This window comes from Furipterus horrens, unplaced genomic scaffold (genome assembly GCF_987537825.1).
Source record: "Furipterus horrens unplaced genomic scaffold, mFurHor1.1.pri manual_scaffold_6, whole genome shotgun sequence".
NCBI classification, from domain to species: Eukaryota; Metazoa; Chordata; class Mammalia; order Chiroptera; family Furipteridae; genus Furipterus; species Furipterus horrens.
In genome coordinates, this window is record NW_028327176.1 from 66,735,479 (window position 1) to 66,758,758 (window position 23,280).

The 23,280-nt window shown below is 47.6% G+C and overlaps 1 protein-coding gene and 1 non-coding gene across 8 annotated transcripts in view; both read right to left on the minus strand.

The window, feature by feature from the left end:
• Positions 1-708: 708 nt before the first annotated feature.
• Positions 709-23,280, minus strand: part of CAPG (capping actin protein, gelsolin like) — a 34,584-nt gene continuing 12,012 nt past the window's right edge. Inside the window, exons 1-11 of one of the 7 annotated variants that reach the window (XM_090281630.1) lie at positions 21,413-21,431; positions 16,237-16,295; positions 7,705-7,740; positions 7,401-7,573; positions 7,157-7,311; positions 6,799-6,966; positions 5,500-5,649; positions 5,061-5,153; positions 4,002-4,134; positions 1,433-1,521; positions 709-882 (exon numbers count right to left, since the gene is read on the minus strand). In XM_090281630.1, the coding sequence (XP_090137756.1) occupies positions 817-882; positions 1,433-1,521; positions 4,002-4,134; positions 5,061-5,153; positions 5,500-5,649; positions 6,799-6,966; positions 7,157-7,311; positions 7,401-7,573; positions 7,705-7,727 (1,050 nt within the window). In that variant the 5' untranslated portion in view covers positions 7,728-7,740; positions 16,237-16,295; positions 21,413-21,431 and the 3' untranslated portion in view covers positions 709-816. Of the gene's footprint in view, positions 883-1,432; positions 1,522-4,001; positions 4,135-5,060; positions 5,154-5,499; positions 5,650-6,798; positions 6,967-7,156; positions 7,312-7,400; positions 7,574-7,704; positions 7,741-11,642; positions 12,130-14,431; positions 14,509-16,236; positions 16,296-16,805; positions 17,200-21,412; positions 21,432-23,280 lie in introns of those variants that run through there. The other 6 variants (XM_090281633.1, XM_090281628.1, XM_090281629.1 and 3 more) reach the window with 6 other exon arrangements.
• Positions 15,098-15,201, minus strand: LOC150006356 (small nucleolar RNA U13). Its single transcript, XR_016512212.1, has one exon. It is a non-coding gene; the product is annotated as a small nucleolar RNA U13 (small nucleolar RNA).

The following is a 23,280-nucleotide window of genomic DNA, read 5'->3' on the forward strand; positions in this document are numbered from 1 at the left end:
TGCTGCTCTAGGCTTACACAGCCCCCGTCTTGCTCTTGCACACCTGGGTCATGCCCTCCAAGATGGGGCTGCTTTGGGGCTACCCCATATTCCCCCTATTTAGCTATCCAGCCCCTCTGATGTTCCAGCCACGACCCTATTATACAAGAGCATGAACTAAGACCCAGACAAGGAAAAGCAACTTGCCCAGGATGAAGTGGAGGCAGGGTGAGAACCAGACCCGTGACTCAGTGTTTTTCCTGCAGCCCACGGTGGCTCTGGGCTGATCAGCCTGGGAATACTTGATGCAATGTGCCAACAAGTGACAGGCCAGACTTCTGCACTTTCACTTGGTGAGCATATGTCATGGAAGCTGCCTTGCAATGGTTTATTAGGGCAGCTGAGGAAATACTGGCGTGAATGGAGAGGCATCCCCAGCCTGTTGCCACAACCTTCTCCCAGCTGGGAATGTGAGACTGATCTGAGCCCCTGGCTGAAAATGAATCCTGAGGCCTGGCGCTGTGCCACCTCCGTACTGGGTTCACAGCAGTACCTGCCAGGCCCACTGGGATTCCAAGCCCCTCTGCTTTAATCATCATGCAAAGCCAGCTCTGGCACCTCAAGCGGGGAATTATCCCTGCATTCTACTCTAGCCCAGCATGGGAATGAGCCCACGGGAGCAGGCGGGGCAGGAGAATTAGCCCAGGGCAAGCAGTGCAGGCGAGTGGGGAAGGCACTTTTCTCCTTTATTGAGCATCTGCAGGTCAGCTCGGTACTGACCAGGCAGCAGGAGGAAGAGCAAACAGGCAAGAAGGTGAGCGCAGGGAGATGCTCCTCTCACTTCCAGTTCTTGAAGAATTGCTTGAAGATGGGACTCTCACGGCCCTGGGGCAGAATCTCCACCTGCAGGGACAGCAGGGAGAAGTCTTGTTCACAAGACTGCCATCTTTGGCTCCAACCCGCAAGGCCGGAGCCATGGAGGAGGGTGGCAGGCACCAGGCCTGAATCCATGCCATCCAGGCCAAGGATGCTTCTCCAGATAAAACAAGAGATGAGAAAGATTACAGAGACACAGCTGAGGAAAGAGACTGCTTCCAGAACATAGGTAAACAGTTTGATAGATGCCCCAATGACACACATGAACCTTATCAGCTCCCCTCAAAATGACTTGTGGAGTCACCATGCTGGAGTAAGAAGCTCGGGACAATGGCCTAGAGGAGGTGCACAAGCTGTTCAAAGGCACAGTGCACTGCCCAACATCCTCTTAGAAAATAATATGTACTTAAATTTTGAAGGATTAAGAAGGGCTTCCCCACTGGGTGAATCAGGTAGGGAGGACTGACAGTTTCTGGCTGTGTCTGAGGGCTTTCCTACCCTTCTTGTCCTGTCGAAGGGCAGGAGACCATGGGGAGAGCCCCAGATGGAAAGCTGGGGGCACCGGGTGTCTCCTCACCTGAGTGTTTGGGGCGTATCGCATGCGGGAGATGAAGTCCTCAGCCACTTTGAGGGCTGCCTGCCGCTCCTTCTCGTTAGCTTTTCGCCCTGGATCAGAGGAAGGAGATTTTCCAAAAGAGCAGGAACCCTTTCTACCCCACATGCCATTTCTCTTGAGGAGATTTAAAGGGGTCCACAGAATGGATTGCAACTTTTAAAATAAATGGACCAGGAGGTGTTCAGAATGCTGAGGATCTCTCTGGAGGTACAAAGTCAGCCCCTGACACTTCTCCCAACCTGGCAGCTCCAGGCCAGAGGAAAGCTGCTCTTCTGCCCGCACTAATTATCAAACCTTCTGTTCAGACCAGGGCCCCAGGGAGAGTCACGAGAACCAGTGTTCTCCTGGCGTCAGATGTCAGAGCCACAGCCCCACACCAGGACCCCTCACCTCTTGAGCCTGCCAACTGTACCATTAACAAGCCTTCTTTGCACAACTGACTAGGACAGAAGGGTGTGATTTACTCCAGTCTTATTCCCATTATTCCAGATAGCTGACCAGGCCTAATAGTTATGCCAACGAAGAGCATACAACAAAGAAGACACCAGAGTCATCCATTCTCTCCTGTAGGCAGAGTGCCTTTAATGCAAAATGGGCTCTAAGGCAACGATGTTGCGAACTGGGGTTGGCTCCCCAGTGCTAAAAACAAACAGCAGGAAAAATGGAATCACTGTGGTAAGGTCCACAAGACTTAATACCCAACCTCACCGCAGTTTCAGCCTCTCACAAGAGTGGAACTTTATAACCAACAGGTCTGGAATTTCCTGGTCAGCACTAGTGAGGTAACCTGGCTAGACCTCCGCTTATCCCTAAAGGAAGGTGACCTTGCCTCAAACAATCCTTTCTCTTCACTTCCTTGTCCCACTCTCTTTCTCTTTTCTTTTTTTTTCACCCTAACCTGACCTGAGGACACTTTCATTGACTTAAGAGAGAGAGAGAGAGAGAGACACGATTGATCAGTTGCCTCCCATACACGCCCCATCCAGGGATCAAATCCACCTTTAGGGTATTATACGGGTTCCATACCAGACCATCCTTCCCTAATTCTTTAACCACCCCAAACCCTCCATCTGGGAGGCAGATTTGAGCCTTGCTTCCCGTGTCCTTCCCAATAAAGCTTTTTTCCCTCCAAAGCCAGTGCTGTAGAATTGATTTCTGTGCATGTTGGGCAGCAAGCCATTGCTTGGTGACAACACCAACCAGGCTATAAAACCCAGTTAGGTACAATTTATCCAAATTAATGTGGTGTCGCCCTTGCTGGTATGGCTCAGTGGACTGAGTGCCAGCCTTCGAACCGAAAGGTCACCAGTTCAATTCCCATTCAGGGCATATGCCTGGGTTGCAGGTCACGTCCCCAGTTGGGGGGGTGTGAGAGGCAACCACACATTAATGTTTCTCTCCTTCTCTTTCTCCCTCCCTTCCCCTCTCTCTAAAAAATAACAATAAACAAATTAAATTAAATTAATGTGGTGTATACTTCCTGTGATTTGACCAGTTACCCACAAGATACTTCTCTTCGTGGCTCAAATTTTCTGTCTTTCCTCCTCTGGTTTCTTTTTCCTAAATGGTTTGGTTCTTTAGTTGGGGTTAAACACACTTCATGGGTGCCCCCCCCCCACTCCCACCCCAACCCCAAGCTTAGAATTGGTTCCATGGGAAGGTACCTGTGGCAGGAGGGAAAAGGCAGCCCTAATAGCACAACCCACCCCACTACACACACACACACACACACACACACACACAACTTAACTCTTAGAAACCTGCCAGACTGCTTGCTCCTCCAGGACCTTCCCTGAAGCAACAGTATTATTGCTTAGTAGCACCCTACTCAGAACACCTAACACTTCTCTATCTTCCTGACCAGGCTGGGGCTGCAAATTTTTTTTGGCCTTGGTTGACCCCACAGATATTTATTGAGCAAATATGCTATACCATCAAGACTCTGGAGACGATATGGCTCCTGTTCTCAAGAAGTTTAAGGTCTGGTCAAGGAGGTAAGACATGTTCATGAAAACACAAGCGTGGAGAAGGTACAAAGCTCCCAGTGTCCGTCAGACACTTGGTTCTGTTTCCACATTTTAGTTGGACCAAGGAATGGGCTTCTGCACAAGTGTTTCTATGTCCAACCAAAACAACACCTTGGATAAACAAGTTCCACCAGTTCACTACCCATTGGATAAAGTGAGATTCAATTTCTGTAAAATGTCTGTTACACCTCAAGGCTGAATTGCAGGATCAGTGGTCCTGGGAGCTTCTGGGGCGTCAGCCTAAATCTAGTGAATCAGAATGGAAACGGGTAGGGGCATTTTCACAGGCCCTTAGCCCTCAGGAATGCTCAAGTTTCAGAACATTTGCATAGAATCTAGGAGGTGGGAACAGAAAAGAGAAAACCCTCGGTCAGGTCTGGAGTATCCAGGCTCCCAGAGGCTGTCTTCTGAAAGTGGCCAGGCAGGCTGAGCCCTCCAGTGGAAAGCCTGCAGGGGTCAGAGCAGGCACAGGTCTCAGGCTGGAGTGGAGAAGCCACACATACCCTTCCAGATGTAGATCTTGCCACACAGCCCGTTGTCCAGCACAAAGCAGTCATCAGGAATCAGCAAGTCAAGGGCAAAGGGGCTGGAGTCGGCCACCTTGGTCAGGTTCATCTGTCCAGTGGCATCAGAGACCTTGGGGAGGATATGTCAAAATAATATCAACACAGCCACTTAAAAATGGAGCTGGAGCTGAGATCCCAGAGGAACTGCCTTGCTCATGTAGCTCAAACTTTTGGAACATTAAATAGGACAAAGTAACCTTTAGACTGGGCCTACAAAGATCACAAGAAAGCAAGTGTAATGACGACTGGATTGATGACTACAAGATTGAAAATTAAAAATAGTCAGAGTTAGCATCACTATGTTATATTATCTGTTCCAACAGAAATGCCTTATTTCTATCAATGTAATTGTTCCCCTTCCCTGTCTCACAAATACCCATTGCCTTTGTCTCCAAATCAGAACACTATCTGGGCTTCTGCCTGAATCAATGAGTCCCAAACAATATTCTTTTGATTTCAAATAAATGCTTGTTGCCTCTCAGTTTGAAAGGCCTTTATATTTTTGGTTTAACACAGATGAGTAATGTGGGATCACCCTGCTCCTCCTCCCAATTCACAGTCCTAAACCCCATCCAAGGAGCAGGCTGCCTCCCTGCCCCACAGCCCCGGGTCCACTGTCCAGGCCCAAGGAGCGGACAGGGGACCAGGAGAAAAGCTCTGATGGGCAAATCCTGCACAGCACCCTCATCACTGCAGCCCAGAGGCACCAAATCTATTTGGAAATTAAGCAGATTCCATATAACAAATAAATGCAAAGAATTCAAAAAGTAAAGCTCAACATCCCCTTCAAATCTCCTTCTCCAAGGATGGGCCAGAAATGAAGTAGCATGTCTCCTCAGGAGGGCCTGGCATTCACCCACTTCCCATCCTCCTCTCACTGCTGCCCTGGATAAACAGGCCTGGGGCCCAGACCCAACTGCCCACTATTGCCTTCAGCCCCTGGTGCACCAGGCTCCCACCTCCTGCCTGGTTGCAGGGCAGGCCCGGAGTGCCCACCTTGTACAGAGCCGCAGCCTGGGCATTAGTCTGGTCAGCTGTGAGATCTTCCTCTGGGTTGCCCTCCTTCAGCGCAGGCTTGGGGCCCAGGACCTGCAAGAGTCAGGGCAGATGACGCTTCCAGGGATTCCTGGGCACCTGTCCCAGACCTTCCCAACCCATCACGCCCGGGGCCGCTGCCTCTGGTGGGGCAAACTGTCCTGCACGAGGGCATCCAGCAGAGGTGAGTGAGTGCTGGGTCCAGCCATCCCACCTGGCAGGCCACTGGTCCATCTGCCCACAGGGGTACTTTACTCTGAATTCCAACAAGGCAGCCTAGGAGCAGTGGCCCAGACTCCCTGCTGCCCAATTCCCCACCAACCACCCTCATGCCCCCAGCTGATCACAGCCCCTCTCAGCAGCTTCTGAGCAGAGGCCACACACCCCATCGCCCACTCACCTGGATCATCTCGGCAGGCTCTTCCCCATCAGTGACAATCTCCACCTGGGCCTTGCCCTGTCGCTCACTGTCCCGGATGGCCAAGGCCAGGTCCCGCGCCTTGTTGCGCTCCAGGATGTTGGACTTTCCACCACACCAGACAAAGATGTTCTGAAGGAAAGTGGGAGGCCCGGGTTAAGGAAGGCCTGAGAATGGTAATGACAACCTTCGGCAAGAGCATTTCTCTGCCCAGCCGCCCGGCTCCCTCCTGCTCTGTTTTTCTCCATATCACTTATCAGCCTATACTTCAACATCTTTATCTTGTGTATAATCTATCTCCCCTGAGTAGAAAGTAAGCTTCTTTAGGCATGAGTGCTTTGTTTTGTTTTGCTTTGTTCACTGCTGAATGCCCAGTGCTAAAACAGAAACTGGCACATATTTCAGCCAAAAATAACTACTTATTGAATGAATGGGTGAATGAGTGAATGCCACCCTTGAACATCCTACCTGTGCCCCTGCCAGGCCCTCATCTCCTCTGCCTCCATCTCACTGCTTCTAGTCCTTCTTCCAAAAAGCTCCTGGGTTGATTGATCTTCCTTCCCAAAATCTTTAGCACCACAACAGATGGCCCAGACTCCTCAGACAGTCATTCTCCTCATGACCTGGGCCTTATCCTCCTTAGCAATTTTCTATCCCATGGCTCCTGTCCCCACCTGTCCTTGCTGTTATCATGCATGTCTACACCACCACCCCACCACCCAGTGCCTCAGCTCACCTGTCCCTTAGCGTGGAATAGCATTTCCCCTCTGTGAAGGCCTAGTCAAATGGCACCTTCCTGGGACAATGGCTTGGCTCAGGTTTAAGAGCCCACTTGCCCAAGCTCCCCTAGCACAATTCGCTGCCTCTCTCAGACCCCTCACCACATCCTGCCACAGATTACAAGTGACAGGCCAGGCCCATTGTGGCTGCCTCCCCAGGGAAAGCAATTAGTGGTCCCCATGCTAGCTCAGAGCAGGCATCACAGATTCACTGAGTGAAAGGATGAGTGAATAAATTAATGAATCGTCCGGCAGGCCACTAACTCAGAGGTACAATGGCTCTAAGAGACGGAAGGTAGGCTCCAGTGTTAGAGGCAATGGCTAGATAGCAGAGGGAGGTTTCTGTCCTTCTGAATACAGGGATGTTTCTAAGGCTGCAGCAGCCCCACCTGGAATGGACCTACAGCTTCAGAGCTTCTCTCCCTCTCCCTTGGCCTCCTGGTCCCCACCCTTTTAAAGATAGTGCCCACACTGAGTGCTCTGTCCTGCCCTGCCGACCTACCTGGCCCAGGTCCAAGATGAAGCAGTCCCCAGTGTTGAAGCTGTCCCAGCTCAGCGCCCGCTCGGTGGCACGGATGTTCTTCTTGCCCTTCACCTGGTAGAGTTTCCTGATGGCAGCTGGGATGGCCTCTGGGGAGATCTTGTGAAATGCTGACTCCACTCCGCCTTCCTGCAGCCCAGATGGCCAGCCTGAGTGGGCTGGCAGGGGGCTTGGGGCCCTCCAAACCCCATCCCACTGGGAGATGAGCATAAAGGTGGTGGTGGTGGGGGGACCCAGCCCCAAGGGCACCTGAGCCTTTTGCAAGGTAAGAACCAGCTGGAAGAGGGGCAGGCTGAGAGAAGCCACAGGGTGGGCTGACCTGGTACTTGAGGCCCCTCGGGAAGTAGCTCATGAAGAGGTCAGACTCGTTGCCCTGCACCTCTCGGTGCTGCACAGGCCGCTCCCCGAGCAGAGTGTTGAGGTGCACAGCCAGCACGGCGCAGGCCCCCTGTTCATCCCGGGACGACTGCTGGCCTGGGACGGTAGGAGGGGTTGGGGCCAGGCCCATGAGACCCATGCCAGCCCCGGGGGCCCCTGATCCCGTCTGCTCTGCAGCTCCTCACCTATCCACAGGTGCAAGTGGGAGAGCTCTTCTGGGCCATTGTGAAGCACTAGGTAGGAGTCCCCCGAGAAAAAAATGCCATGGTTTTCGTGAGCCACTGGCACCGGCTTCAGCTTCTCCACCCGCCACACATGCAGGCCGGGGTCCTTCACTGATGCCGGGAATGGAGAACTGCTGTGGGAGGAGAGAGGGTTGGCCTCGAGCAGAAAGACTGAGGCAGGCCTGGGCGGAGGGGTGCTGGGAGGAGAGGCAGCTCTTGGAAATGAAAGAGGGAAGGGTGAAAGGGGATAGGGTGCACAGCGTACCTCTGGGGGATGGGTGTGTACATGTTGCTTCTGGATCTGGAAAGACAGAAGAAGCCATTAATATTACAGATGTCATGATAAGCACCCTTCACATTAGTCTGGGGAGGCCCTTCCAGGTGGCCAAGTGCTGTCATATTCATCAACTACTTCGTCTCCAAGAGCACAAGAGATTATCCCTGGCTCCTTATACAAGCAAAGAAACCGAAGCTCAGAGAGTCTCAGTCCAAAGTCACACAGCTTGTGAGTAGTCAGGGAAAACCAGGTCTCTGGCTCCTGGGCCAGTGTCTTCCCCACGCTGTGACCACTCAGCCACCTTTCTTCTGCTTCCAGACCTGTAACTCTGGGCATTGCATGAGGGTGGAATATAGCTCTCTCAGCAATAACTGCTTATATCACAAAAGTCTTAAATCAAGTACTTAGGTTTCTACAGTTAAAAAAAGAAAGCAAATTAAATCCCAAATAATCAAAAGAAAATAAATCATAAAAATGAGAGCAGAGATTAAGAGAGAAAAAAAGAGGAAATCACTGAATGTGGCTTTTGAAAAAATCAACAAAATTAAGACAAACTCATTAGGAAAAAGAAGACACAAATTCCCAATACAGAAACAAGAAAGATGACTACAGATATTAAAAGGATAAAGAGACTATTACAAAAATTTTATGATGATGTATTCAACAAATAAAATGGGCAAATTCCTTGAAGGATACAAACGATGAAAGTTCACTTAAGAAAAAATAGATTACCTGCATAGTTCTAATATCTACTAAAGAAACTGAATTTGTACTTAAAAAATCCTTCCCCCTGAAAAATATTCCAAGTCCAGATACGTTGTACTAAAAATTTAAGAAGACATACTACCAATTCGACATAAACTCTTCCAGAAAATAGAAGAGAACACTTCTCAATCTATCCTATGCTGCCAGCATTATCCTGATATAACAAAACCAGAGGAATGTATTACAGCAAAGAAAATTAAACCAATATCACTCATGAACACAAAGCACAACAAATATTAACATAATATTAGCTTATGGAATTCAATAATACAAAGGATAAAACATATGACCTAATGGGGGTTTATCTCAGGAATGCAAAGCTGGTTTAACATCTGAAAATCAATGTAATACACCCTATTAACTATCTCTTTACTTTTTTTTTTAAGTGTAGGTGCATTTATTTATTTTTATCTCAATAGATGCAGAAAAAGCAGTTAGCAAAATTCTACATCCATTCCTTATTTTTTAAAAAACAACTTTAAAAACAAAAGAAAAAAACCACCCTCCCCTAAAAGAAACAAAAAAAAAACTTCCAGCAAACATTTTTAATTTGATAAAAAGCATCTAAAAAAAATAAACACCAAACAAACCTACAGCTAATATTAAGCTTGGTATTGAATACCTTCTCTAAGTCTAAACTCCCTCTGAGGAATTTCACCCATTCCCAGCCATCAGCTGTCCTTTCTATATATCCAGCTCCCTTCAAGTGTCAGGATGATGAGCATCATCTTTATTCTGTGGGTCAGTGACATAAACCTCTTTTGGACAAAACTTATTCAAGGAAAATAATGCTAAAAGCAAGCTCTTAAAAAATATATTATCTTTTTAAAAATTCAGTAAATGCAGTAGCTACAGCTTCATTCACGGTCTCTTTCACATGTTCCCATTACTAGAGGGTTTCTTTTTTTAGCTTAAAATGCAGAGCCCACACCAGCAAGCACTGCTGCGCAGTTCATGCTGTGCGCTGACAGCATTTTTGTAAGGTGAGCCCCAGTGGTGTGGCATAAGGGCCTGGGAATCTGAGGGTGAACAGGCAAAATGGCACCACCAGGAGATTCTTGGGGGCTGCGGAAGCAAAAAAAAAAGCCTTTCGGGGAGGTAAGGGCTGAGTGGCAAACAGTGGGAGAAACAGGAGCAGTGGTAATGGATCTAAGATACCACGTGTGTTATGACTTCCTTTTTCCTTTCCTAACTTACAACACAGCTGAGGCATTTTTTGGAACTACACTTACCCAAAGGGGGAAGTTTGGAAGCAGGAACCTGTAACACTTCTCCACCCACAGAGTCACATGCTATGCCCACATCCCCTGCAATGGGACGTCTAGCATGTGACTCAGGTCTGAAGTGGTGAGGCAGCTGCCTGCAGCCCAAGCCAGCAGGGAGTCTGCAACAGAGCTGGTGTGAACAAGAGGACCAGTTGTCAGCTTTACTGTTTTTCATTCTGTGTTACTGATCTAAGAGTAGGCAGCCCGCAGGAAGGGGCTCCAGGCCTTGAGAGCCACTGAAGAATCTTTTTTTTTCTATTTGACTTTTTTTTTTAATATGTTTTATTGATTATGCTGTTACAGTTGTCCCAATTTCTTTTCCCTCTGCTCCCCTCCACCCAGTGGCCCCCCTCCCTCCAGTTGTCCCCCCCTTTTAGTCCATGTCCATTGGTTGTGCATATAGTTCTTCTCAACCTCTTCCTGTCTACTCCACTCCCTCCTACTATGCTTCTTAATTCCTGCATCATCTCCCTCCCTTTTCTCCCTTCCCCCTCCCCGCTGACCTCCCCCAAATATGTTCCCCATACCTATAATTCTTTTCCCCCTCTCGTTGCCTGCTTAGTTTGCCTTTGTTTCGATTCCAGCTTCTGTTGTTGGTTGTTGTGATACAGTTTTCATTTTAATGTTCATAGTTTTGATCCTCCTTCTTCTAAACAAGTCCCTTTAACATCTCATATAACAGTGGTTTGGATCTAATGAACTCCTTCAGTTTTACTTTGTCCTGGAAGCACTTTCTCTGCCCTTCTATTCTGAATGACAGTTTCACTGGATAGAGTACTCGTGGTTGTAGGTTTTGGATTTTCATTACTTGGAATATTTCTTGCCAGTCCCTTCTTGCCTGCAGGGTCTCTTTTGAGAAATCCACTGATAGTATAATTGGGACCCCTTTGTACATGATTCTTTTCTTCTCTCTTGCTACTTTTAAGATTCTCTCTTTATCTTTAATTTTTGACAATTTGATTATAATGTGTCTTGGTGTGGTTCTCCCTGGGTCCAGTTTTTCTGGAACTCTCTGTGCTTCCTGGACCTGTAAGTCTATTTCCTTCCCCAAGTTAGGGAAGTTCTGCTTCATTATTTTTTCACATAATTTTTCAATTTCTAGTTCTTCTTTTTCACCCTCTGGCAATCTTATTATCCGAATGTTTGATCGCTTATAGCTGTCCCAGAGGTTTCTGATCTTCTCCTCACTTTCCTTGCTTTTTGTTTCCTCTTTCTGCACTGATTGTCTGTTTGTTCCTTCCCTATGTTCTGGTTTGCTGATTTGATCTTTGGATTTTATTTCCTCACCACTTTTCTCGTATGTGTTTTCATTCGTTTCAGTATGAGTAGCTTTTGTTCCTTCCCTGTCTTGCTCCAAATCTTTTGTTAATTCTATAAGCCACCTTATAACTATAGCTCTGAACTGAGCCTCCAAAAGGTTTTTTATTTGTTCCTCTGTCAGGTCTCTCATCTGCTACCTGGTGAGCTGCATCACCGGGATTTCAATTGTTGTCTGCTTCATTCTAACAGATTTGTGTTTAGCTTTCTTCCCGGGCAGGCTATAGGGGGTGGAGCCCTGTGCACTCGTCACTGCCCAGCGACCGGCAGCAATCCACGACCGGTGGCGATCGGCAACCTTTTTGCCACTCTACAGTGCTTTGTGTGGGGGCAGGGGTCCAAGATGGATTCCTGCCGTTACTCTCCACTGAGAGACTGGGAGGCTCCTTCCCCACAGTCTCACCGTCCAAGGCAATGGGGGGTCTGCCTTCCCCAGCATTGGAATCGCGAGCTGCCGGGTCTCAACTGCAGCTAGGATTGCTGCCCTGGCGTTTCTTGCGGTCCCGCCGATATTCCCGCTGCTACCACAGACAGCTCAGCCCGACCCTTCTGTCCCAATTCTGATCTCGCCCCTCCTACCTGTCCAGACGAGCACCGCTGGTTTATAACTTCATAGGTTGGGCTTCCATGTAGATTTATTTTCTGGAATTTCTGGTTATCTTTTGTTTTGAGGTAGTTGTATTCCTTCTTAGTAGTAGAGGGAGACTGAGCATGTCAGTCTAAGCCTCCATCTTGGACGGAAGTCATTTTCTGGCTCCTTTGGATATTAATGGATCTTCACGTCTGAGAAAAATGCTCCAATGCCCCATCACCTGACATAGAGAGAGCATTTCTGATTGGTTCACAGGGACCTGGACCCAGAACTCATGCTGTGGATCATCATCTGCTCTTGTAGGTCATGGATTTTGGCTTCAAATCAAGCGTAATCATAGCTCCTTAGCCAGTTTCCAGAGGTTTTCAGCATAGCAAGCAACTGCTCCCCGAATTCAGCTCCGCTCCCCTCCTCCTGGCTGAGTTGTATCCACTGCAGGGTCTTGATGAAAGTGGTTGGGCTGCCTGTTCCTTCAACACCATGGCTCTCCACCTTGGCTGACCGTGAGAATTACCTCAGGATCTTATAAAAACGGGGATGCCCAAACCCCAGCCTGGAGATTTGGATTCCACAGGTCTGGAGTGGGGTCTGTGCGCCAGCACGTTGAACTGATGTTGCAGGTGATTCTGATGCTGCCAGTTAACTGTTCAGAACTGGGTCTCACAGTTGCCTGCCAATGAGAATCACCTGGAGGGCTGTAAAAAAAAAAAAAATCCCAATACCCAGGCCACAAAGCCAACCAATTAAAATCAGACCAAGAAACTCCTGGTGACGCTTGGTCAGGGCTCACGCTCCGCTGCCCCCTCAGATCCCCGCCCCTCAGCCTGCTGCTCTAGGCGCAAGGGTCCACCTCACCTCTGGCCCTTCACTCTCCGGTCCCTCCCAGCCCCTCTGCCAAGCCCACAGTTCCTTGAGCCTTCTCAGTGTGCACCTCCTTCCTCACATCCATCAAAGCCCCCTCCTCTCCAAGCCCATATCAAGTCCCAGCTGTCCAAGGAGCCTTCCAGAATATACAGTGGCCTCGGCCTTCTCTGGGAGTTCTCCCAGCCCTCTCACCTGGGAGCATACACTTCAGTCCCTGCTTGCAGGCTCCCTTATAGTAGGACCTGACAGCTTCCTGTCTCAACCAGAGGAAGGGACATGCCTGATACTCCTGCATTTCTCCAGGTGCCCCTGAAAGGCTCTACTCAATTCCATTCAAAGTCCATGCAGAGAGTTTGGCACTGGGCAGAATGGCGGCGGGGAGTGGGGCACAGAAATGAAGAACAACCCATGGCTCATGGTCTACCGGAAGGGGCCATGAAGCAGGGAGCCATCACAACCACTGGGACTGCAGACAAACTTCCCCTGGGTGGGGAACGTCAGAGAATCACTTATGACAGCATTAGAAGGGACCTTGCCCTGGCTCAGTGGATTGAGCGCCGGCCTGCAGACTGAAAATTTACCGGTTCAATTCCTAGTCAGGGCACATGCCTGGGTTACGGGCCAGATACCCAGTTGGGGGTGTGCAAGAGGCAACTGAGCTGTATTTCTCTCCCTTTCTTTCTTCTTCCTTTCCCCTCTCTCTAAAAAGTTAATAAATAAAATCTTTTTTTTTTTAAGGGACCTTAATGCTTATCTAGTCTTACTCCAGATTTGCCCCTCACAGATGGACAGTGCAGGAATCCCTTCCGCAGCACCCCTCTCCATCCTCTTCCTGAACACTTCTAGTGATGGGAAACCCACTTCCTCACCAGGCAACCTCTTCTGTACCTCTTTCATTACAGTCTTTGCTTTTTCCCACTCTGCCACAGTACAGTGAGTTATGGGCCTGCCTGCCTTTCCTACTAGACTCTAAGGGCCTTTTGGGTAGGGACTGCATTTTGCCTCTCCCAGTCTAGCTGGAACCTCACCCTGTGCCTGACACCCTGCAGGTGCTCAGAGAATGTGTTTGATTAACTGGACTTGCTGGGCAGGGATAATTAGACCAGATAGAGGCCGAGATCACAGGATTTCAACAGGCTGAGTTAGGCTAGGGCAGCCCCAGGCAGAAAGCAGGACAGGGATCCACTCAGATGGTCAGGGGGCAGGGGCAGGGGAGGATGTGTGCCCTCACACCTGCCTTTGAGGAGGACACACAGGAGAGGAGGTGGAGGTGGGTATGGGGGGCCTTGCTGATATGCTTACCCTTAAGACAGTGCTTGAAGGCTGTCAAAATGACAAAAGTTCTCTGGTGGTATCTTTGCTCCCTGATTCCATTGATCCCTAACAGGTCCCTTCACCTCCCAGTCGGTTTGTCCCTAGTTGTTGAGTGAAACAATCCCTGTGTCTCTCCCCCAGAGGGTGGAGGGGTGACTGTCAACACTAGAAATGACACCACATCCTCTCAGTCTAGGACAGGAAGGATTCTGGAAGCTGGGTCCAGAGGCCTTGTCCATAGACTCCTCGGCCAGTTCTCTTTCCCCTGACCCCAAGTAGGACCTTTATCCTTCCTCCTGCTACACCTTCAGTTTCCTCCCTGAACCCTACCCCAGGCAGCCCGTCAGACCCTTAGCTGGACTCTTGTTGAATTTGCAAAATAATGAACTGGAATTCAAATGCTTGGCCTGCCCCTCCGTCCCCTTCCCCAACCACTCCAGCCCACCTGTCTACAGTCACACCACAGTCCTGTCTTAGGGACAGGTATCCTCAAATCTGAATGTACTTCTAGGCTGGCTGAGGGCCTTCAGGAGTCCAGTCAGCCCTCACCTGCCCATCTAAGAGAGTCCAGGCCAGCCCCCGCCCAGCCTACTTTCACCTTGCCGAAGCTCTGCTTCCACTTCTGCTCCACAGGCTCTGCTTCCTCACAGCCTGCCCTACCCCAGCTTCTCACTTCCCTTTGACTCCTCTGCGGCTACCCCACCCACCTGCCCCACCCCTGCTCCAACCCCAGCTTGAGCTGAGGCGGGGCTGGTTCCAGAGAGGCACCCACAGGGAGGCTGATGGCCCACCTCAGCCCTGGCTGGGGCCTCTCCAGTGGCCTTAGCCAGCTACCAGCCCCTCCTCTGGAGTCAGCAGCTCTGAGTCTGCAACCTGCGACTAGCGAGAAGTGCCACACACAGACAGGAAAGCCACCACGGGCCCTGTTCCCCACTCACTAGCCTCAGGCAGGCCTGTCTGCCCAGTGCCAGCCTCCACTGGGTTAGTCAGTCACCTTTTCTGGGTGTGGTCACTGCCTCTGCAATGGCTTTTTCCTTCCCTCTTGACTTGTCTTTTCTTGCTCTGAATGCATTTTTTTTTTAATTTTTTAAATAGATTTTTAGAGAGAGAAACATCGATCTGTTGTTCCACTGATTTATGCATTCATTGGTTGCTTCTTGTATGTGCCCTGACCAGGGATCAAACCCACAACCTTGGTGTATTGGGACGACGCTCTAACCAAATGAGCTATAAGGCCAGGGCTGAATGTTTTTTTTTCTTTTCACATCAGATGGGTAATGTGCTGATATCATAACAAGGTTTGAGGAAGGCACATTTCACATGAGAGCATGAGCACCCAATCATCACACTTACGAATTGCCTAAGAATCCTGAATGCATTTGACTTTTTTTTTTAAGCTCAGTCCTGAGGCTCTTGAAACACTCTTTACTGATTCTATACTGTGTCCAATATGCTGGAGACCTTTCAAGTCTACTCTCGGTCAGCTTGTCATTGATTCCCCACACCTTTACCATCTGTCACAGTCTCCACACCAGGCCCTCTAAGGGACAGGCATCGCAGTAAGTGTGGTTCTGCTCGACCCAGGGACAAACAGCGTCCCTACATAGGACCTTAGAGGTGGTCTGGTCCAACACCCTTGCTCACTTTCCAGAATAAGAAACTGAGATCCAAAGAACACAAGTGACTTGTCCAAGGTCACATGGGGAGCAGGAAACGGAGCAAGGGAGCTTCCATTCCCTTCTGAATCCATGCAGAAGGACGAACCAGCATTCGTGAGTGCTCTGGGAGAAAGTGAGCACCCAGTTGTTACACAGTGACAGTCACGGGGCTCCTCAGCCAGGGCTGGCCCGCCTGTCCTGTCCTGGGGCTGGTTAGCAGGCTAGTTAGAGATAAGGCTCAGCCTTCAGGGGCGAGGCCCCACCCAGAAGGAAGCCATGTGAGTGATGGAACTAAATCAATCCATGTGTTAAAATTTCTAGACTACAGCAAGATGAGAGTTAAATGTTCTCTTCAAAGAAACACAAACTCTAGCCGGTATCTGTATGTCTCCACGGCCAAACTGCTGGCTTTAAAAGCAGGGTAATCTAGCCCTGGCTGGTGTGGCTCAGTGAAGTGAGCACTGGTCTGCAAACCAGAGTCGCTGGTTGGATTCCCCTTCAGGGCACATGCCTGGGTTGCGGGCCAGGTCTCCAATTGGCAGCGCATGAGAGGCAACCACACACTAGTGTTTCTCTCCCTCTCTTTCTCCCTCCCTTCCCCTCTCTCTAAAAATAAATAAATAAAATCTTTTTTTTTAAAGGGTAATCTGGTTTGGAACTCCAGTAGGGCCTTATCCCCAGGAGAACCACAGGCTGGGCAGATAAACTGGTTCAGTGGGAAGAGTTGGACTGTTTGGCTACTTACTGCTTGTGCTTCCTGGGGCAAGTGACTTAACTTCCCGGAGCCTCCGTGTGCCTATCTATCTGTAAAATAAAAATAAAGATAAATGTGAAGGTTAAATGAGATCGTAGAATTAATGAGTAAATAATAGATGCTTAATAAACCTGGACTTTTTTCTCTTCTCAACACTGAGAATTTACTACGAGGACCCCAGTAAAGGGGCACAGCATCGTGGGAAGCAAAGCCCCTGCCCCTGCTCCAGCGCACGGAGACTACAGATCGTCCCTCCTCGCCCCCGCTCCCCTCCCACCCCAGCAGGTTCGTCTACTCCAGTCTGGACAGGCGCAGAACCCGGGTGGCTCTTAGTTCCGGCCTCTGTGCGCCCCCCCCAGGGCACAAGGATGAGTGAGACTCACTGTTCTCTACACTGAAGCCTTAGCGGGCTAAAGGTGGCCCACTCACCGCAGGGAGAAAACAAAAAGAGGTTTGCAAATTAACAGAGAAAGGAGGACGTCTAGCGCACTGTAAGTCTAACAATGCACACGGTAACGACAGGATCTGGTAACAAGATTCTAAAACTTTACCAGACTCACATTTTTTTGTCCTTGTCCGGTCTCCCCCCGCGGGAATGCTCCGTTTGTGTCGAACAAAGTAAAAGCTTTCTTGAGTACGGACTCGCCCTCTCTCGCCCCTCCTTACGCAAAACTAGGAGACATTAGTCATGCGGGGGCGCCCCCCAAAAGAGGGGGGAGCAGGACGCTGGAGTAGGCGGCCCGGGAGCAGCCAAGCCCCTCTGAGCTCCGAAGGCGGCGCCCGGACCCCCCAGCGCCCCGGCGGTCAGACCCCAAAGCGCTACTATCCCGTTAGCGCTTGTCGCCCCCGACTGGAGCGAGGGGATGCTGCCTGAGTCAGAGGGAGGGGGCGGCTGCCGGAGCCGCCGGGGGGCGCTGCTGAAAACTTGCCTGCCAGTGTCCGCACCGTCCTTCCGATGGTCCCTCCCTGGACACACCTAGAATTGGGGCGGGTATTGAGAAAGCTGAGACAGCCATGCTCTGCGGAAAAATGTCCTGAGGGGGCTGCATTGCTCACAACCCAGTCAGTCAACGGTTCCTTGGCTTCAATCAAGCTATAGATTACTGTTCCTTGAGCGCCTACTGTACTTTGTGCTTTAAACGTGATCTCGGCTGATCCTCACACCCGCCGTCATTATTCTGCCTAATAGATGAAGATTCAGGGAGGCTCAGAGAAGGTAGATGTCAGTGTAAGAAAAGTCCGAACTTGCAGAGAATTTATGTGAGTTTATTTGAGCCAAACTGGCAATCATTGTTGGCAAGCAAAATCTCAACAAACTGATAAAATAATCCAGAAAATGGCAGTTTTACAACTTATTTTATACATTGGAACCAAAGGAGGAGATTAAGGGGGGAGTTACATGAAATTTATTGGTGGTAGATTAGGGAGAAAACAAAACAGGGAAATAAATCTCTCAAATTGGATAAAGAGTAAAACAGAGACACATACAGTACTGTTAAGGATGGTCAGTGACCAGACTGTGAAAGGATTCACAAAGAGAAGAAAGTGTAGATGTTACAGAAACGGGTGTTCAAAAACAAACCCCAGAGTTTGTGACTGGGGGATGGGAAAAAGGAAGCAGCTTTTAAGACGCCTTTGCATGCCTGGGGCTAGTTGCTAGTGTCTTTGTTATGCAAAATGGCATTGATACTTCCAAGGCCCAAGACGATGGGAGGAGTGTTGAACTGTGGGATGGTACGGAAGGAGCCTACGGAGCCTGCGTAGGGTTCTGTGAATGGTCAGAACTGGTTGCAACACCCACTGCGTCAGAGGATGCAGTCAGGGATATATAAGCAGCTACAGACATTTTAGCTAGGGCTCACTCGGTCTCTCTCTCTCTCTCTCTCTCTCTCTCTCTCTCTCTCTCTCTCTCTCTCTCTCTCTCTCTCTCTCTCCCCCCCCCCCCATCTCTCTCTCTCTCTCCATCTCTCTCTCTCTCTGCATCTCTCTCTCTCTCTCCATCTCTCTCTCTCTCCCTCCCACCCCGCCTTGCTCACGCCCCCTCCATGCGGTTTGGTGAAGAGGGCTCTCCAGGCCGCTTTAAGAGGCTCTCGCCATGTGGTTTGAGAAGAAGAGATCCACGAGGTTTGCAGGAAGAAGGCAGTTTACAAGGAGGCTGAGAATCCAGGCGGTTCTGCACTGAGAGCTGGAGGGCACCACAGCACAGAAAGGACCTCCCCAATCAGAACTAAGTGATTGGCAGCTACTGGTAAAGCTGAACTGGCCTAGGAAGTAGGGAAACGGTGATTCCGACTTTTCTCAGGCTGGCCTGGTTTCGTAGGGGGAGGCAGAACTATGTGTTTGCAGCTATTTTAAAGAACATAAGACTCAACAGCAGAAATCTGCAAATAATCTAAATCTATTTAACTGTTAAATAAACAGTTCTTTTTTTCTTTTCACTAAACTCTAGTACTGAGAGTTGTAATTCTGGCAGCAGGCAATCGGGCCCCTAACTAAACGGCCTGTGGGTTCTGTTTCAGTCGGAGCAGCCCAGAGGTTCTGTTACATAGAGAGTAAACATTTTATTCACTTTCCAAGAAAGGACAGGGGCATGTGTGGAAAAATATACCAGCATTGAGGGGCTGGGGCTTTGAGCTTTTATTGGATTATATATAATTCGATTAAAAAGGGGTGGTGTGGGGTTGCTGTTGGGGCAGTGTAACAGGAGGCTACAGCTTGTTCCAATGTTATCTTTTGCCTGTGGCTGTAGGGAGTGGTTAGTCATGTTCTGTTCTTGTTTTCCAGTAATTTCCAGTCCTGAGGACATAAGCTCATAAGAGTAAAATGACAGTCATGTTTAACAAGGTCATAGGCCTGCTCAGCAAATAGCAGTACAATAGCAAATGGCACTGGCTTTATCCTTTCACATACTTTTTTTACGTTGGTGGGTACAGGGTAGTTAACATTCATAGCATATAGAGATGGGTTTGGGAAACAAGGCAACAATGAGGGGTTCTGTACTCTTCAGTTTTGGTGGTGGGTGTGCCCTGAGATCACTCTGACATTTCAAAGAATGTTATCTTAGATGCAAAGAAAACAATAGACAGGCTCACTTGAGGTAAAGATTAACCTTTATCAAGGAAGCTACAGGCCTAGGATGTGACTACCTGCCATGACCCTCTTTTAGTTAGGGTTTCATGTTCAGACCATCTTATGTGGTTACTTTTGGTCTCTGAGAGTGTAAGGCCAGTGATGAGGGCCGCTCCTAAGCTTATCAGGTTTAGTATGTGGCCCTTTTTTTGTCCACACTTCCCCTTTTGGTCATAAATCAATCCAAAGGTGCATTAATGACCAACCTCTTGATTGGATAATGTGGTCCCACAGTCCCTCAGAAGTCTTAGCATCAGCATTTGTCTTGCTGAAATGGTGAACCATTGGGGATAAGTCAAGACCATAACCTTGAATGGAAGTCAACTCTGAATTTTTTTCCCAAGGGAAAGGCAGGCAAATGGGAGGCAGTCAGGTCATATAGGCCTTCATTAAGGAAAACAAAAATAAAACCACTTGCCCTGGCTGGTGTGGCTCAGTGGGTTGAGTGCCGGCCTGTGAACCAAAAGGTCCTCAGTTTGATTCTGATTCCCAGTCAGGGCATAATGCCTGAGTTATGAGTCAGGTCCCTGGTTGAGGGCGTGCGAGAAGAAACTGACCAGTGTTTCTCCCCTCTCTTTCTCCTTCCCTTCCCTTCTCTCTATGAATGAGTAAATAAAAGTTTTTAAAAAAGAAAAGAAAAAATAAACAGTCTCTCCCTAGCTGGTGTGGTTAAGTTGGTTGGAGCATCATCTTGTGCAACAAAAGGTCGCAAGTTCGATTCCTGGTCAGGGCATATGCCTAGGTTGTGGGTTCGGTCCCTGGTCCAGGCACATATTAGGGGCAGCTGATCAATGTTTCTCTCACATTGACGTTTCTCTCCCTCTTTCTCTTTCTAAAATCAATGACTGTATCCTTGAGCAAGGATAAAAGAAAGAAAGAAAAGAGAAGAGAAAAAGAAAACAACACTGGATTGTTTCTAACCTACAAGCTGTCATGATCCAAGTTCTGCTGTCTGTCTTACTTTTCTGTATTTAACATCTAATACAGAGTTTACTTCCAGTTTGAGGGCTCAATATACACCTCTTCGGTTTTCACAATCTGATTATGAGATGTGTTCTCATTCACTTTTGTTATTATTTTAATGTGGCCTACCTACTTCCCATTGGAAGCACTGAAGTGTTGTTCATTATTAATCTGATTCTTGCTAGTTGTGCAATTGGGAACTGTAACTTTAAGGTTTAATCAGGGCCAAAGTTGTAAAAACACAATAGTGTCAATTACATTAGCATCTAAAAATTTCCAGAGGCCAGGAGGACAGTAAGAGTTTCATAAGTAAATTTCCTGTGCCTCAGCAGCCATTAGAGAGGGCCATGATTCTATAAGCACTTCAGCTTCCATCTCAATGAATATAGTTAGTAGTCCTTGTTGGGCTAGGGGGTGAGCACGTTCCCATAATTGGGTTCTAGCATTATTTACATAAAATTCCTTTTTCAATATTTATTTTCCTTTAACCTTCTGCAACTTCTCTTATGCTCAGTTTGCCTCTTTTTACTCATTCAGAAATAACTAGTGTATTAGGACAAACTACTTCCTTTTAACTTCTCTCAAAAACACACATATCCCTTTCTTTCTTTCTGCAATAACATTCCTTTTAAATTTCAAATGAGAAACCATAAAAACAGTATTATTGATAATACAAAAGATTTACACTTTCAGCAATTATTAACACTTTGGATATATAAGAACAAGGTTTGAGAAAAGCCCAAAGAACAAGTATAACTATTATTATGACTAATATTAGCACACAGGTAAAGACAATCAAACAAATTTTGTTTTTTAAGTTCAACATTGGCCTGGCTGGTGTGATTTAGTGGATTGAGTATTGGCCTGCAAACTGAAAGGTTGCCAGTTTGATTCCCAATCAGGGCACATGCCTGGGTTGCGGGCCAGGTCCCCGGTTGGGGTCATGTGAGAGGCAACCAATCAATGTATCTCTCACACATCGATGTTTCTCTCTCTCTGCCTTTCCCTCTCTCTAAAAATAAACAAATAAACTCTTTTAAAAAAAAAGTTCAACATCAATTTGTGAGCATATAACCTGTGGATGCTTGGGATGGCTGTTTGCCTTTGATGTTGGCAGCTTCATGTTCTTGTTCTTGACGAGCCTTTGATGTCCGCTGATAAGGTTCCTTTCAACAAGGTTGCAGAGAGTCTTTCACTGATGTTTTTTTCCAATGGACAAAATCTTGTAAGTCGTGGCCTTTGAAATCTTCGTCTCGCAGGAGCACAATGTGAAATTAATCAGTTACTAATTTATCAATTCCTTTAAGCTGGTTAATAAATCCTTGATAATAATGCGGAATGTCTCCTTCTAGTAAGGTTGGTCCATAAGTCCCTTCATCCAGATGCATAGGGTGATCAGTGACTAATGAGAAAGGCTATATTTTACCAAAAGGAGTAGATCTCAGGTTCAAGAGCACTCTAGGGACAGCTTTTGGCCAGGGAGATTAAAAGCTTCTGAAAATTTGCCTAGTTGAGTTTTAATTGTACCATTTGTACATTTTACCAATTCAGAGGGCTAGGGTGATAAGCACAATAAAAATGCTGTAGAATAGGCCAAATATTACAAATGAATTGCATCATTGGCCCAGTGAAATGAGTCTCAGTGACTATGTAACTCAGAGGGAATTCCCCAGTTGGGGATCTTTTTCCCCCCATTAATAATTTACCTACCATTACAACTGTTGCTCTCATGCAAGGGAGTGCCTCAACCCAGTGAGAAAACGTACAATTCATAACTGATACGTATTTGTATCTTTGATATGGTGGCATTTGGGTGAAATCCAATTACATACCTCAAACAAACTTAGAGAAAGTAGGAAATGTCCTTTGGTCCTGTGATTCTTCCAGGATTATACAACTAGAACATGTGCTATAGTAGGAAGTTTCCAGTAATATTGTTTACTCCGTGATGTAATCATTTCAGAACCCCAATGCATTAGCTCACGTACAAGTTGAAGTATAGGTAATTGAGCCCCTATAGGTACAACTAGTTTCCAATTAGGTCCAAACTGTATTTGTTTGTCTGGGACAAAGATTTCCCCTTTTTGTTGCCAAATCCTCTTTTCCTCTTCTGCAGCTATAAAAGACAGTCTTTTACTACTTCAACGGGAAGAGGAAACATTCTCAGGTCTGGATGATTTGGGTACGTATTGCTGCTTGTCTAGTTGTAGCATCAGCTAAATTATTTCCTTTTGCTACCATGGTGACCACTTTAGAATGTCCTCAAATTTTGATAACTGCCAATTGTTTCAGTTAGATATATGACATCTAATAATTCTGCAACCTGTTTTCCATTCTTTATGGGCTGCCCTGAGGAAGTTAAGAAGCCTCACCGCTTCTACACTATTCCAAAATTGTGAGCTACACCAAAGGCATAGAAGCTATCAGTATAAATATTGGTTATTTGATCTTTGGCCAATTGACAAGCTTGAGTATGAGCAATTAATCCAGCATGTTGGCCAGATCACATTCAGGTAAATAAAAACCTTCAGTTATGTCTACCATGGAAATTATGGCATATCCAACTTGGTAATGTCCCTGTTCATCTTTCAGATATGGTCCATCTGTAAATCAAATTAAGTTAGCATTATCAGGAGTTTTCTGTAAACCACTTCTAGGAACAAGAAGGTGGTTAATAAGCAAAACACAATCGTGGATGTCTTCATCCTGCAAAGAAGAGAGCAAAGTTGCTGGGTTAAGACTGTTTTTACATCAAGTTACAGTAATAGTAGATGCAAAAAGCAGTACTTTATGAGAAGTCATCCGATTGATGGAAGTGTTTAGCTGCTGAGAGTTCAGTGGGGATTCAACAGAATGCAGAACATAAATAAAGGAGAGCCCATAACAATTTTTTTATGTTTGTTTGCATAACATGGCTGTACCAAGATGTCTGTCATGCAGGGA